This window comes from Tursiops truncatus, chromosome 20 (genome assembly GCF_011762595.2).
Source record: "Tursiops truncatus isolate mTurTru1 chromosome 20, mTurTru1.mat.Y, whole genome shotgun sequence".
In the NCBI taxonomy this organism is placed as follows: Eukaryota; Metazoa; Chordata; class Mammalia; order Artiodactyla; family Delphinidae; genus Tursiops; species Tursiops truncatus.
The window spans coordinates 36471021-36488746 of NC_047053.1; the positions used below are offsets into that span (position 1 = coordinate 36471021).

General features: G+C 39.0%; 1 protein-coding gene across 5 annotated transcripts in view; it reads right to left on the minus strand.

Moving 5' to 3' along the window:
• The window catches only part of NPEPPS (aminopeptidase puromycin sensitive), a 97321-nt gene that overhangs the window by 55741 nt on the left and 23854 nt on the right, over positions 1–17726 (minus strand). For 4 of the 5 annotated variants that reach the window (XR_004524014.2, XR_012328652.1, XM_033848308.2 and 1 more), the window contains exon 3: positions 15104–15238. The exons of the other annotated variant lie outside the window; for it this stretch is intronic. Coding sequence is in view for 2 of the 4 variants with exons in the window: in XM_033848308.2 (XP_033704199.1) it covers positions 15104–15238 (135 nt within the window). In the remaining 2 variants the exon portion in view is untranslated. The remainder of the gene's footprint in view (positions 1–15103; positions 15239–17726) is intronic. 5 annotated transcript variants of the gene reach the window in all.

Consider the following 17726-nt stretch of genomic DNA (forward strand, 5'->3'; position numbering starts at 1 on the left):
CAAGACACGGAAGCAGCCCAAGTGCCCACCAAGAGACAAACAAATAAAGATGTGCTACAGGGACTTCCCTGGCGATCCACTGGTTAAGACTCCATGCTTCCACTGCAGGGGACATGGGTGGGTTTGATACACACACACACACACACACACACACACACACACACAATGGAAAATTAGCCATAAAAAGGAATGAAATTCTGCCATTTGCAGCAATGTGGATGGACCTAGAGAATATTATGCTTAGTGAAATATGACAGGCAGAGAAAGACAAATACTGTATGATAATCACTTATATATGGAATCTAAAAAATAATACAAATGAACGTATATGCAAAACAGAAACAGACTCACAGATATAGAAAACTAGTGATTACCAAAGGGGAGACAGAGGTAGGAGGGGCAAGACAGGGGTATGAGACTAACAGATACAAACTACTATGTATAAAATAGATCAGCAACAAGGATATATTGTATAGCACAGGGAATTATAACCATTATCTTGTAATAACTTTTAATGGACTATAATCTGAAAAATACTGAATCAGTATACTGTACATCTGAAGCTAACATAAAATTACAAATCAACTCTACTTCAATTAACATTTTTAAAATGTTTTAATAACTAAATGTCTTAAGATCTAGAAGTTATAAAAGAAACAAATACATTCATACAAAACACCTTGGCATTATAAAAATAACCATAAGCAAAAATCAAAAGACATATAACAAATCAGGGAAAAAATACTACAACCCATATTATGGAAAAAGTTAAATCAGTAAAAAAGGGCAGTACCCAAGTAAAATGGACAATGACTTGAACAGATTACAGAAAAGTGAAATACAAATGGCTTTTTAAATATATGAAAGATTTAAATTTTACACTATAAAGAAATGCAAAGTAAAGGCAGTGCAAAATAATCATTTTTTACCATCAGATTAACAAAGATCAAAAAATTTGAGATATAGATATGCTGCTGAGCAGGGTGTCTGACTAACAAGCTGGTAGGTGTTGATACAATTTCTATAAAGTGCAATTTGACAATATCAATCAAAATCACAAATACAAATACCTTCTGACCCAGCAATTCCACTTCAGGAATTTATCCTAGATAAATGATGTGAGATATGTACAATACTAGTCATTGCAGCATAGATTCTTAATGATTTATGATAAATTCATTCCATTTAATTATAAAAAGGGGACTTCCCTGGCAGCACAGTGGTTAAGAATCTGCCTGCCAGTGCAGGAGACACAGGTTCGATCCCTGGTCCGAGAAGATCCCACATGCTGCGGAGCAGCTAAGCCCGTGCGCCACAGCTACTGAGCCTGCTCTCTAGAGCCCGTGAGCCACAACTACTGAGCCCACGTGCCACAACTACTGAAGCCTGCATGCCTAGAGCCCGTGCTCTGCAATGAGAAGCCACCGCAGTGAGAAGCCTGTGCATCGCAACGAAGAGTAGCCCCTGCTCACCGCAACTAGAGAAAGCCTGTGCGCAGCAATGAAGACGCAACACAGCCAAAAATAAATACATAAATAAATAAATATATAAAAATTTTAAAAAATCATAAAAAGGAGGAAGCTCTTTTTTTTTTAATATGCTACTTTTTTTTTGGCTGCGTTCCATGTTCATTGCTGCGCACAGGCTTTCTCTAGTTGCGGCGAGCAGGGGCTACTCTTCGTTGCGATGCACAGGCTTCTCACTGCGGTGGCTTCTCTTGTTGCCGGGCACGGGCTCCAGGCACGGAGGCTTCAGTAGTTGCACCATGCAGGCTCAGTAGTTGCGGCACGCAGGCCCCTAGAGCGCGTGGACTTCAGTAGTTGTGATGTGTGAGTTCAGCAGTTGCGGTGCGTGAGCTCAGTAGTTGCGGTGCATGGGCTTCAGTAGTTGTAGCTCGCAGACTCTAGAGCACAGGCTCAGTAGCTGTGGCATACGGGCTTAGTTGTTCTGCCACATGTGGGATCTTCCTGGACCAGGGATCGAACCCGTGTCCCCTGCATTGGCAGGCAGATTCTTAACGACTGTGCCACCAGGGAAGCCCCGGAAGCTCTTTATGTACTGATTTATAACAAGCTCCAAGATAAGCAAAGTACAGAACAGTTTTTCAGAAGATGCTACATTTATATCAAGAAGGAAGTTTACAATTAACTAAAGTTGTTATTTCACCACTAAAATTTAGCAGAAGCAATCAGATTTTTTAAATTAATTTTTATTGGAAGAAGCAATAAGTTTTAAGTTTAGAACAACACCTCTTCTTCCTCACTTCATTTAACATTTTAATGTTAGCCCTCTATATACACATATACACACTCTTTCTCCCTCTCGCTGCATCAAAAAAGCCTTCTTATATTAATATTTGAGCATGATTGGGACTTCCCTGGTGGTGCAGTGGTTAAGAATCCATCTGCCAATGCAGGGGACATGGCTTCGAGCCCTGGTCTGGGAAGATCTCACATGCCACGGAGAAACTAAGCCCATGTGCCACAACTACTGAGCCTGCGCCCTAGAGCCCATGAACCACAACTACTGAGCTCACGTGCCACAACTACTGAAGCCGACGCACCTAGAGTCCGTGCTCCGCAACAGGAGAAGCCACCACAATGAGAAGCTCCCACACCACAATGAAGAGTAGCCCCCGCTCGCCATAACTAGAGAAAGCCTGCATGCAGCAACAAAGACCCAATGCAGCCAAAAATAAATTTATTTTAAAAATATTTGAGGGCTTCCCTGGTGGCGCAGTGGTTGAGAATCTGCCTGCTAATACAGGGGACACAGGTTCGAGCCCTGGTCTGGGAAGATCCCACATGCCGCACAGCAACTGGGCCCGTGAGCCACAACTACTGAGCCTGTGCGTCTGGAGCTTGTGCTCCGCAACAAGAGAGGCTGCAATAGTGAGAGGCCCGCGCACCGCGATGAAGAGTGGCCCCCGCTTGCCGCAACTAGAGAAAGCCCTCACACAGAAACAAAGACCCAGCACAGCCAAAAATAGATTCATTAATAAAAAAATAAAATAAAATATTTGAGCATAATAATCTTGGATTGAAAGGTAATCATTAGTTGAGCCATGATACACTTTTCTCCCTCTTTATGTTTAAACATGGTGAAATTTAATCACAGAAAAGGAAGTACAAAGAGAGAACTACAAGGTGGTACACTCAGGAGGCCACATTTTTTAAAAGATTGAAATAGAAAAAACATACAGAAAGTCAGCCAAAGTTGTCATTGCTTATGTCATATAAACAGGCCTCTAATGGATTCTGCTCTCATATTATATTGAGATTCAAATGTAAAATCTTCTAAAAATCCCAACATTAGAAGCTCCAATTCAACTGTACTTTAAAAGTTCCTTTATATATTGTCTATTTGGAACTCAGAATGTCATTTCCTCCAAGCCACTGCTGTATGTAAGTCACAGGAAACCTAGCCCACATAATTCTATATAGCCCACATACGCCTGTATAGTTCAGTACTAGATTAAACATGTGATGAGGTTTTATTTTGTTTTTTTGGCAACCTACCTACCATATTGTTTCTGTGGTTTTAGAAACCATTCTGGTGTATTGCAGTTACAGATCAAGCAGTAACTATATTCACAGTTCCGTATTTTGAAATGGATTTATATAATATAGTAATGATCCTACCCCATTAGGCTATCTAAAAATTCTAAAGAGAATTAGCCATATACCAAATACAAATCAGGCCCAAGAGAACAAAGAAATCCCTTCTAGAGTATACCTATTTTAACTAAATGACTGTTGTATATTTAGTTAAAATGACTTATCATTAGTACAAGTACTAGAGTAACACAAAGACATAGATTGTAGACCTGGTTCTGCCGCTGATTATGTGGTCTTACAGTATTACTTAACCTGTTTGGATCTCAGTTTCTTCACCTATAAAACAATTAGAAACTTTATTTCAAGTAACGGTGTAGTATATAATTTAAACAAATTCTCCCTCTCACTTACCCAACTCCCTCAAAACTAAAAAAGTTAGATGGGGGAAAAAAATCTCTTCTTTAAAGCATCAAAAAGCAACAAGATAAGGAAGTCAAGATGAAAAAGAAATAGGATTACAAAAGTAGGAAGCTATCCCATGCCAGGCCACTGTTGTTCTAGAGTCATTTGTTGATTTGGTAGACATGCCTTAGAGGCTGAGTCTAGTAGGCCCTTGGGACAAAAGTTGGAATTCAGGGTCCATCAAGACTGGTGGAGAGGGGTCTTGGCAAACCAGTTCCTCCTTTGGACCTGAACCTCAAAAGGTGATAACCTCATAGTAAGGTGACTAAGAAGAAAACTAGTCCACACATGGAATGCAATAAGACTTCAGAAAATCTGAAGCCCTGATGTTGGAAAAAGATTATAACTAGTACTAGTGACCCCCAGACGAAGTAAACAAAAATCTTCCCTAGACAAAGAAAATATCATGTTATTTTGACCATATAATTTTCCTAATTTAACATACAATAATCAAATAAACTCTGGCACATCAGAGGACAAGACAAATTAAATGAAAACAGTTAAAACAATGGATGATAAAACAGGAGTCCCAGGTATTAGCAGATATATTTATATACTTTCTTACTATGTTCAAGAAGATAAAAGCCCAAGCTTGAAAAATCTGGCAGAGAATGACAAGCTACCCCCGCCAAAAAAACCCACAAAAACAACCTGTACACTTGGAAAAATAAATTATAGAACAAAAATATACAATGACAAAAACTGAAACAAAACACAAAGAAAAACACCTTCAATGGACAACCTTAAAAGCAGACTAGGGACTTCCCTGGTGGCAAAATGGTTAAGAATCCACCTGCCAATGCAGGGGACATGAGATCGAGCCCATCCGGGAAGATCCCACATGCCATGGAGCAACTAAGTCCATGCGCCACAACTACTGAGCCTGCACTCCAGAGCCTGCAAGCCACAACTATTGATCCTTAGTGCCACAACTACTGAGCCCACGTGCCACAACTACTGAAGCCAGCATGCCTACAGCCCATGCTCCACAACAAGAGAAGCCACCGCAATGAGATGCCCACACACCGCAACAAAGAGTAGCCTCCACTAGCCACAACTAGACAAAGCCTGTGTGCAGCAACAAAGACCCAATGCAGCCATAAATAAATAAATTTATTTTTTTTAAAAAGCTGATTAGATACAGCTGAGGAAAGAATTAATGAGTTGGAAGATAAACCAGAATAAAAGATACAAACAAGGCACATAATAACAAAAGAATAAAAAATACGGGAAAGGATAAGAAAGATGGAGGATCTGTTAGGAGAACAAACATATATTTAACTGGAATCCCAAGAGCGCAGATGAGAGGACAGAATGGAGCAGAAGCAGTATCTGAAGAGATAATGACCAAGACCATTCTAAAACCAATTTAAGATATTAAGCCATAGATTCACCAAGCCCTTCAAATCCCAAGCAGGCTACATAAAAAGGAATCTAAGTGCATACAGTATAGTTAAACTTCAGAAAAACAAAGACTATGAGCATCTGGGGTAGGGAGGTTTGGAGGAGGGCTATTTTTAAAGAAATAATAGCCTGAGAGCTGACTTCTTAAGATCAACAATGGAAGAAAGAGGACAGCTTGAATAAAAGAGTGAATGTACTGGAAGAAAATAATTGCAATCTAGAGTTTTACAGCCAGCAAAAAATAATCCTCGAAAATAAACTTTATAACCCAGGCACCTATGGTCAATTAATGTATGACAAAGGAGGCAAGGATATACAATGGAGAGGCTTCCCAGGTGGTCCAGTGCATAAGACTCCACACTCCCAATACAGGGCACCCAGGTTCAATCCCTGGTCAGGGAACAAGATCCCGCATGCATGTCACAACTAAGAAGCCTGCATGCTGCAACCAAGAAGTCCACAAACTGCAACTAAAAGATCCTGCATGCTGCAACTAAGACCTGGCACAGCCATAAATAAATAAATATATATATATATATATTTTTTTTTTTAAAGAATATACAATGGAGAAAAGACAGTCTCTTCAGTAAGTGGTGCCAGGAAAATGGGACAGCTACATGTAAAACAATGAGATTAGAATATTTCCTTAAACCATACACAAAAATAAACTCAAAATGGATTAAAGACTTAAATGTAAGACTTAAAACCGTAAAACTCCTAGAAAAGAACATGGGCAGAACACTCTTTGACATCACAACAATATTTTGGGGGGTCTGTCTCACAAAGCAAAAGAAATAAAAGCAAACATAAACAAATGGGACCTAATTAAACTTAAAAGCTTTTGCACAGCAAAGGAAACCATCGATAAAATGAAAAGACAACCTTTGGAATGGGAGAAAACATTTTCAAATGACATGAGCAACAAGGGATTAATATTCAAAATATATAAATAGCTCTTACAACTCAGTATCAAAAGAACAAATAACCCAATCAAAAAACAGGAAGAAAGCCAGAAGAGACATTTTTCCAAAAAAGACATACAGGTGGCTAACAAGCACATGAAAAGATGTCCCAAATTGCTAGTTATTAGAGAAATACAAATCAAAACAACGAGATATCACCTCACACCTGTCAGAATGGCTATCATCAAAAAGTCTACAAATAATAAATGCTGGCAAAGATGCAGAGAAAAGGGAACCCTTGTACACGGTTGGTGGGAATGTAAATTGGTGCAGTCACTATGGAAAACAGTACGGAGGCTCCTTAAAAAAACAAAAATAGAACTACCATATGATCCAGCAATTCCACTCCTGGGTTATGTATCAAAAAAAAAACAATGAAAACACTAATTTGAAAAGATACATGTACCCCAATGTTCACAGAAGCATTATTTACAATAGCCAAGATATGGGAGCAACCCAAGTGTCCATCAACAGATGAATGAAAGATGTAATTTATATACAACAGAAACTTAGCCATAAAAAAGAATAAAACCCTTCCATCTGCAATATGTGATGAGTCAGAGAAAGACAAATACTGTACATTATCACTTATACTTGGAATTCTAAAAAATAAAACAGGGCTTCCCTGGTGGCTCAGTGGTTAAGAATCCACCTGCCAATGCAGGGCACACGAGTTCAAGCCCTGGTCCGGGAAGAACCCACGTGGCGCGGAGCAACTAAGCTCATGCGCCACAACTACTGAGCCTGCGCTCTAGAGCCTGCGAGCCACAACTACTGAGCCCACGTGCCACAACTACTGAAGCCCGTGCGCCTAGAGCCAGTGCTCTGCAACAAGAGAAACCACCGCAATGAGAAGCCCACACACCGCAACAAAGAGTAGCCCCCACTCACCTCAATTAGAGAAAGCCCACGCGCAACAACGAAGACCCAACACGGCCAAAAAATAAATAAGTTGATTTTAAAAATAAAAATAAAAATAAATAAAACAAATGAATTTATGTAACAAAACTCAGTTATAAAGAACTAGTGATTGACAATGGACAGAGAGAAGGGGTGAGGGGCAAGATAGGGGTATGGAATTAAGAAATACAAACTACCATGTATAAAGTAGATAAGCAACAAGGATATCTTGCATGGCACAAAGAAATAGAGCCATTATTTTGTAATAACTTGAAATGGAGTATAATCTGTAAAAACGCTGAATTGCTATGCTGTACACCTAAAACTAATACTGTAAATCAACTACAATTAAAACAAGGTAGGAGGGCTTCCCTGGTGGTGCAGTGGTTAAGAATCCGCCTGCCAGTGCAGGGGACACGGGTTCGAGCCCTGGCCTGGGAAGATCCCACATGCTGCGGAGCAACTAAGCCTGTGTGCTACAACTACTGAGCCTGCGCTCTAGAGCCTGCATGCCACAACTACTGAAGCCTATGCACCTAGAGCCCGTGCTCCGCAACAAGGGAAGCCACCGCAATGAGAAGCCCGCGCACCGCAATGAAGAGTAGCTCCTACTCACCGCAACTAGAGAAAGCCCGCGTGCAGCAACAAAGACCTAACTCAGCCAAAAATAAATAAATAAATAAATTTATTTAAAAAAACAACATAGGGATTCCAAACGAAGGTAAAAAAATAAGGTAAAGCAAAAATATGCTCAAAGAAACAAAAACAGACTTTGCCATCAACAGACCGACATTAAACATTACAAAGGGTATTCTTCAAACAAAAAAAGAATGATTCTAAAAGGATTACTGGAATAAAGAACAACAAAAACAGTCAATATTTGGGTAAAGCTAAATGAACATTATACTATATAACAGTAATAATGTATTTAACTAAATATACATACATACATAAGAAAATTAAACTACACCACAATAATACCATGTAAATCAGAGGGAGATAAATGGAGATTAAGTGCTCTAAGATCCCTGTATTATCCAGGAGAAGGGTAAAATGATCAATTAACACTGGATCTTTTTTTAAGTCAGGGATGGCTGTTATAGTTCCTGGGGTATTGACACACATCCAAAAAACAACAACAATAAAAAAATTTTTTTTAACTTTTCTAATTAAGAGAATGTGAGAATGTACATAAGAAAATGGTAGATTTAAAGCCAAATAACAGTAGTTACATTAAACGTAAATGGATTAATAAATGCTTTATTTAGAAGGCAAAGATTTTCAGACTGGATTTAAAAAGAAAAATAAAAGTACAATGAGCCGTTTATGTGAGATATACCTAAAACATAAAGGTTGAAAATAGTGAAGGTAAAGAATGAGAAAGGGCATCCCTGGTGGCGCAGTGGTTGAGAGTCCGCCTGCCAATGCAGGGGACACGGGTTCGTGCCCCGGTCCGGGAGGATCCCACATGCCATGGAGCGTCTGGGCTCCTAAGCCATGGCCGCTGGGCCTGCGCGTCTGGAGCCTGTGCTCCGCAACGGGAGAGGGCGCAGCGGTGAGAGGCCCGTGTACGGAAAAAAAAAAAAAAAAAAAAAGAATGAGAAAAAAATTACGTGCAAACGTTGACCAAAACAAGCAAGAGAAAAAAAAATCAGTAAAAATGAAAGATTTAAACAAAATTAACAAACTTGACTTAGTAAGACATACATAAAACATTACATCCAACAGCTATACTCTTTTGAAGCACACACAAGCATTTTAAAAGTTGACCATATCTTGGGTCATAAAGCAAGTCTTAAAAGTCTAAAGGACTGAAATCATATGTTTCCTGACCATAATACAAGTAAACTAGAAAATCCCCAGGTACATCTAAACATTCCAGATCAAAAATCACAAAATATTTTAAATTGAATGAAAAAAACACTAAATGTCAAAAACTGTAGAGGCAGATCAGTGGTTGCCTGGGGATGAGGAGAAGGGGAGAAATGGATTACAAAGGGACATGAGGAAATGCTGTGGGGGTGATGGATATGTTCATTACCCTTGCTGCATTCATAGGTCAAAAAGTACCAAATTACACATTTTAATATATGCAGATTATTGTATGTGAATATTGAATATACCTTCACAAAGCTATTGTGGGGGGGGAGGACAGGAGTGAAGGAGGAGGAGCAGCAGCAGCAGCGAGCAACAAGAGCTACAGTCACTGCCTGGAGAATTTCCCCCAAAACAAACAAACCAAAAAAAGTGGGGGATACAGCTAAAAGCAATATATTTTTAGGAGGAAAATTTACAGCTTTAAGTGAATATACTAGAAAAGCAATTAATAAGTCAAGTATCCATCTCAAGAAGTTAAAAAAAAACTACAAAATAAACCCAAAGAAAGTAGAAGGAAATAATGAAGATAAGAGCAGAAATTAACGAAATAGAAAATAAACATTCAGTTGAGGATTTAAAAAATCGAAAGTCAGTTTTTTGAAAAAACTAATAAGGGACTTCCCTGATGGTCCAGTGGCTAAGAATCCGCCTTCCAATGCTGGGGGTGCAGGCGGGGATGCAGGTTCGCTCCCTGGTCAGGGAACTAAGATCCCACATGCCGGGGGGCAACTAACCCGCATACCACAACTACTGAGTCCACGTGCTCTGGAGCCCACACACCACAACTAGAGAGAAGCCTGCACACCACAATGAAGATCCTGTGTGCTGCAACTAAGACCCAATGCCAAATAAATTAAATGTTTAAAAAAAGACTAATAAAATGGACAAATATCTGGGGATTAAGGGCAGGAAAAAGAGAAGACACAAATAAATAAAATATATAAATAAATATGTTTATAAAATTATTATTTATAATAGAATATATACATAGAAAAATAAAATAATATTTTATTATAAGGGATCTGGAAAAGAAGATCCCTTGTAATTCTAAAAGTTTGAAACTATTTACAGCAGAGAATTTCCAAGCAATATTCTGTGGCAGTTCCAAATATGAATTACAGATTTGCCAAAATATTGATTTCCTTGGCCCTTGGGGCAGCCAACAGGTCTTGAGCAATGAGAGGCCTCTGACACCCTCCTTGTGTGAGCCTCTTCTTTCTGGTGTACCAAGAAAACATCCTTTTCTATTAACATCTTGGAAAAAAAAAGTTAAGAAGCACTGATTTGGAGAACTAACTCTTCAGTTTAGCATTTAAGAACAAGCATATGTATTATGAAAAAAGACAAAACATACTAAACAAGTGGTGGCAAGGATATGGAGAAAAGGGAACCTCTGAAATACTGTTGGTGGGAATGTAAATTGGTACAGCCATTATGGAAAACAGCATGAAGATTCTTCAAAAAATTAAAAACAACTATTTTATGATCCAGCAATCTCACTTTTGGGTATACAACATAAAGGAATGAAATCTATATCTCCCATGTTCATTGCAGCATTACTCACAATAGCTATGATATGGAAACAAACTAAATGTCTGTCAGTGATGGATGAATGGATAAAGAAAATATGTTATGTTTATGTGTGTGTGTGCGCGTATATATATATATATACACACACATATATAAATATGTATATATATACATATATAGATGTATATATATATGAAAATATGTTATGTTTATGTGTGTGTGTGCGTATATATATATATATATGAAAATGTTATGCTTATGTGTGTGTGTGCGTATATATATATACACAGACATATGTGTATATATATATGTGTATATATATATATATATATATACACACAGACATATATATATACACACAATGGAATACTATTCAGTCTTAAAAAAGAAGGAAATCCTGCCATTTGTGACAACATGGATGAATCTGGAGGACATTACACTAAATGAAATAGGCCAGACACAGAAAGACAAATACTGCATGATATCACATATGTGGAATCTAAAATAATCAAACCCACAGAAGCAGAAAGTAGAATGCTGGCTGCCAGGAACTGGAGGGAGGGGGAAACGGGGAGATATTGGTCAAAGGGCACAAAGTTTCAGTTACACAAGATGACTCAGTTCTGGAAATCTAATGTACAGCAATGTATCTATTGCTGTACTGCATGCTTGAAATTTGCTCATAGGGTAGATCTTAAGTGTTCTCACCACAAAAAAAAAAAAAAAAAAAAAAACAGAGAATGGTAAATGTGTGAGGTGATGGACATGTTAATTAGCTTGTGATGATTATTTCACAATGTATATGTATATCAAAACAAAAAGTTGTATATCTTAAAGATATATAATTTTTTGTTAATTATATTTCAATAAAACTGGAAAAAACAATAGCATATAATACAATATTATATAATGCTATGGAATCAGTTTTTCTCTCCATTTAATCTAAAAAGTACGTAATTTACAATTTTTACACTCTGCATTTCCTTAATATTTAAAACATTGTACAGAATCTTTACAATTAGTAAATATCTTGATTGTATTCCTCAAAGGGAAATAAAATACAAATTAAAGCTAATGAAAAGTAGTCCCAAATATAATTTTGTTTGTTACACATAAAGTCAATAGAATAAGCATATGAAGAAATTCAGGGGACTTCCCTGGTGGCACAGTGGTTAAGAATCCGCCTGCCAATGCAGAAGACATGGATTCGAGCTCTAGTCCAGGAAGATCCCACGTGCCGCGGAGCAACTAATCCTGTGCCCCACAACTACTGAGCCTGTGCCCTAGAGCCCACAAGCCACAACTACTGAAGCCCGTGTGCCTAGAGCCCGTGCTCTGCAAGAAAAGAAGCCACTGCAATGAGAAGCCCGTGCACCACAACGAAGAGTAGCCCCCACTCACCACAACTAGAGAAAGCCCGCGTGCAGCAATGAAGACCCAACACAGTCCAAAATAAATAATACATAAATTTAAAAAAAAAAAGAAATTCAAGCCCAAAAAATATGACAGACTTATTACTGCATTTCTTTACATTTTGCTTTAGTTCACTCAATACGTATTTATTGAACACCTACTATACATCAGATACCATGGAAGACCACAGGTGAAAAAGAATGAATCATGGCTCTTAGTCCTTAAGGAACTTAGATTCTAATAAGAAGTAGCACAGACACAAACAGATAATTAAAATATGGTGTGGAGACTGCCCTGGTGGCTCCATGGTTAAGAATCCTCCTGCCAATGCAGGGGACATGGGTTCTATCCCTGGTCCAGGAAGATCCTACATGCCACAGAGCAACTAAGCCCATGCGCCACAACTACTGAGCCTGCATTCTAGAACCCACGAGCCACAGTTACTGAGCCCATGCACTGCAACTACTGAAGCCCGCGCACCGCAACAAAGAGTAGCCCCCACTTGCCGCAACTAGAGAAAGCCCGCACGCAGCAACGAAGACCCAATGCAGCCAAAAATAAAATAAATCTATTAAAAAACATATATATATATATGGTGCGGTTTTTAATGACAGGCAGTAGACTGTGTGATGATGTGCATGGACCCAAGGAGCTGAACTGTCTAGGTTTGAATCAGTTACCAATTTTATGACCTATAGTAGGTTATATAACCTCTCTGTACCTAGGGTTAGCTATATGATTATGTAATGCATTTAGTGCCTAGCATACACTAAACAATGAATTCATTTTTTTTATTATCATCACTATTAACATTATCATTATTAAGAAAAATGATACCCTTGGTTGGATCTGGTCTGAAGGTTAGGAAACCTAACTTAGGAAGACAAATACACCTTGTATAATCAAATGATAAGTCATCTAAATTCTTAAAACAACAGTCACTAGAGCAATCCATATCAGCTTAAAGCTGTTTAAATATGTTTTAAAACTTGCCAAATACAAATAAAACTTGAAAACCATTATACACTCATATACCTTATATTTGTACACAGCCATATGGAAACTTAACTATTCCTCATCAGCGAGTCTTTCACTATCACTCAAAACCAACTAAAGTGAAAGTGAAAGAATGTAAGTATGTACAATTGCAAAGTTCATGTTCTTTCTCTGTGACCTGTACTAAAAAGAAATAAAAAGGTTGGCTATTGTTATCATTTGTTCCTTCTAATGCAAGGATTTATTCAATGGGACTCCAGTTTTTTTTTTTTGGCCATGACTCATGTCTTGCAGGATCTCAGTTCCCTAACCAGGGATTGAACCTGGAACATGGCAGTAAAAGCCTGGAATCCTAACCACTAGGCCACCAGGGAACTCCTGAAGATTACTTATTTTAAAATGGATCCATTCCGGGAGTTCCCTGGTGGTCTAGTAGTTAGGATTAGGTGCTTTCACTGCTGTGGCCCAGGTTCAATCCCTGGTCGGGAGCTGAAATCCCACAAGCTGCAGTGTGGCCAGAATTTTTTAAAAAAAGGATCCATTCTGCATAGAAAGCAGAACACAGTTCACAGATAAACTCAGAAATCCCAACAAGATCAGGAATTAAAAATGTGAGGTTTTGGGACTTCCCTGGTGGTCCAGTGATAGAGAATCCACCTTACAATGCAGGGGACGCAGGTTCGATCAGTAGTCAGGGAAGTAAGATCCCACATGCCGCGCGGCAACTAAGCCTGCGTGCCGCAACTACTGAGCTTGCACGCCTCAACTACAGCCCGCATGCCACAAACTACAGAGCCCACACGCTCTGGAGCCTGCGAACCACAATTAGAGAAGAGAAAAACCTGCACCCCACAACTAGAGAGAGGCCTGTGCACCACAATGAAGAGCCCGCCTGCCGTAACGAAAGATCCTGCATGCCGCAACTAAGACCTGACACAGCCAAAAATAAATAAAATAAATAAATAATAAATAAATCTTTTTTAAAAAATGTGAGGTTTTATCTTAATGTTAATACTATTTATAAATTCTTCCCTTGAAAAATATGTCTTCTGTTTGTCTCTACTGTCTTTGCAATTGGTTTTAAGTTTCTTGTAGATAAAGGATACTTCAGACATGCTTTCACACTTACCAAACTACTACTTAAAAATGGATATTGGGACTTCCCTGGTGTTTCAGTGGTTAAGACTCTGTGCTTCAGGACTTCCCTGATGGTCCAGTGGTTAAGACTCCACACTCCCAATGCAGGGGGCACGGGTTCAATCCCTGACCGGGGAACTAAGATCCCACATGTCGCCCGGTGTGGCCAAAAAAGACTCCACGCTTCCACTGCAGGGCGCATGGGTTCGATCCCTGGTCGGGCAACTAAGGTCCCACGTGCCACGCAGTGTGGCCAAAAAGAAAAAAAAAACTTTTTTTTAATGGATATTAAATAAAAACTCCTTGAATTACTACACAAATGACCACTTAAGCAAACAAAACAAAACAAAACAAAAAACTTTGATATGGGGAGGGGAAGGCTTCAAATAAATAATAAACTAAACTTCCTTTAGTTAATTTATCTGAAAAGTGAGCACACAGGCAGAACCTGGGAGATAGAGGGAAACATTCTGTACAATATTACTTGCAGTTCCACAATAATCGAAGGTACTTGATTCTAACATTAATTATGATGCTTACATAAATAATTATTTATGTACACATCAATAAGACTTAAATAAGGAATTCCCTGGCGGTCCAGTGGTTAGGACTCGGTGCTTTCACTGCTGTGGGCTCAGGTTCAATCCCTGGTCGCGGAACTAAGATCCTGCAAGCTGTGTGGCCCAGCCAAAAAAAAAAAAAAGACTTAAATAAACCAAAATGTTAAATGTTTATAAAGCAGCCAAATAATGTAGGTTTTGGAACCAGTGCTTAAATGTTAGAATATATATACCTTCAGAGTAAAGTTCCATTAAAGAGGAAAATAGGAAAATGTGGGGAGGAAAAAAAAAACAACCTACTCACCAAAATTGTCACTGAATTGTTTACGGTTGTCAAAGCATCTAAAGACACAATCTGTAGGGGATTCCCTGGCGGTCCAGTGGTTAGGACTCCGGGCTTTCACTGACAAGAGCCTGGGTTCAATCCCTGGCCGGGGAACTAAGATTTCACAAGACACACGGTGTGGCCAAAAAAAAAAAAACAAAAAAAAGGATCAACTGTTAATATATCTGGATTAAAAGATATGAGAAAGTTTTAGTTTCTATTTGAAATGGTCTCACTTTCCTCTTTCCAAGGGAAAGCGGGTAGAAGAGTAGACAACTCATACTCAGTATAGGTAATATAAATCCTATTATGCGTTATTTTAAGGCAAGTTCTAAGATTTCTGGATAAGTCTCAAGTGACTGAATGGTCACAGGATGCTAATTAGAAATTTTAATTTGTAGACTCATGATACCACAGACTGAATCAAGTCCAGAAACATTAACTAGAATATAAGAATCTAGAAAGACACGACAAAAGAGAATTCTAAACCAAAATGCGCTTTTCAGTTAGCTGCAGATTAGCAAGGTGGGAGAAAGCTAACTTAAAAAATTCACTCAACTGACAGATTTAACTAATACGGCAAAGTTAAAACACAAAAGACAGACACAATGAAATTTTGCAATGATAGATAACAAAGGGTGTACCTACAATATATATCATGTATGTTCAAAGCAATACAAAAATAGGCCAAAAAAATTACAAATATAAAATTGTTACCAAAAAAATTAAAAGGCCAATAGTATATGAAATGATATTCAACTCTATTAATAAAAAGTTCAAATGTAAACAATATATTTTTCATTTCTCAGATGAGAAAAAATAGAAAGATTCATAATAACATCCAGTAAACCGGCAATACAGCTATTCAAAACCTGTCACACTGGTTCACAAAAGATGTCTTTTGCGCTACTGTTTATAACAGCCAAAAAAGGGAGGGATAACCAATATGTGCAACATTAAGAAATGGCTTTGTAGGGGGCTTCCCTGATGGCGCAGTAGTTAAGAATCCGCCTGCAAATGCAGGGGACATGGGTTCAAGCCCTGGTCCGCGAAGATCCCACATGCCGCGGAGCAACTAAGCCTGTGCACCACAACTACTGAGCCTGCGCTCTAGAGCCCGTGAGGAACAACTACTGGGTCTGCGTGCCACAATTACTGAAGCCCACGTACCTACAGCCCGTGCTCCGCAACAAGAGAAACCACCGCAATGAGAAGCCCACGCACCGCAACAAAGAGTAGCTCCCTCTCGTCGCAACTAGAGAAAGCCTGCACGCAGCAACGAAGACCCAACACGGCCATAAATAAATAAATAAATAATAAATTTAAAAGGGAGATAACCTTCTTTAAAAAAAAAAAATCAGTTGCTTTTCCATACTCTAACAATGAACAATCTCAAGACTTCCCTGGAGGCGCAGTGATTAAGAATCCACCTGCCAGGCCTCCCTGGTGGCACAGTGGTTGAGAATCCACCTGCCAATGCAGGGGACACGGGTTCGAGCCCTGGTCTGGGAAGAACCCACATGCCACGGAGCAACTAAGCCCATGCGCCACAACTACTGAGCCTGCGCCCTAGAGTCCGTGAGCCACAACTACTGAGCCCACGTGCCACAACTACAGAGCCTGCGTGCCACAACTACTTAAGTTCACATGCCTAGAGCCCGTGCTCCACAACAAGAGAAGCCACCACGATGAGAAGCCCACACACCACAAAAAAGAGTAGCCCCACTGGCTGCAACTAGAGAAAGCCCGTGCACAGCAACGGAGACTCAACACAGCCAAAAATAAAATAAATAAATAAATAATAAATTTATTTTAAAAAAAAAAGAATCAACCTGCCAATGCAGGGGACATGGGTTCGAGCCCTGGTCTGGGAAGATCCCACATGCCGCAGAGCAACTAAGCCTGTGCCCCACAACTACAGAGCCTGCACTCTAGAGCCCGTGAGCCACAACTACTGAGCCCATATGCCACAACTACTGAAGCCCACGGGCCTAGAGCCCGTGCTCCACAACAGGAGAAACCACCACAATGAGAAGCTCGCACACCACAATGAAGAGTAGCCCCCGCTCGCCATAACTAGAGCAAGCCTGCACACAGCAACGAAGATCCAATGCAGCCATAAATAAATAAATAAAGTTATTTTAAAAATAATGAATAATCTCAAAGGGAAATTAATAAAACATTCTATTTACAATAGCATCAAAAATAACATAAAATACTTAGGGAAAAACTTTAACCAAAGAGGTGAAAGACTTGTACACTAAAAACTACAAAATGTTGCTCAAAGAAGTTAAAGATACAAATAAATGGAAAGATATTCCTTGTTCATGGATTAGAAGACTTAATATTGTTTGATGTCCACAATAGCCAAGGTGATCTATATGTAGATTCAATGCAATCCCTCTCAAAAGCCCAACAGTGTTTTTTGCAGAAATTTTAAAACCCATCCAAAAATTCAAACAGAATCTCAAAGGACCCTGGAGAGCCAAAACAATCTGGAAAAAGAACAAAGTTGGAAGTCTCACATTTCCTGATTACAAGGCTACCCTAACCCCAAAAAGTGTGGTACTGGCATCAAGACAGACATATAGACCAATGGAAT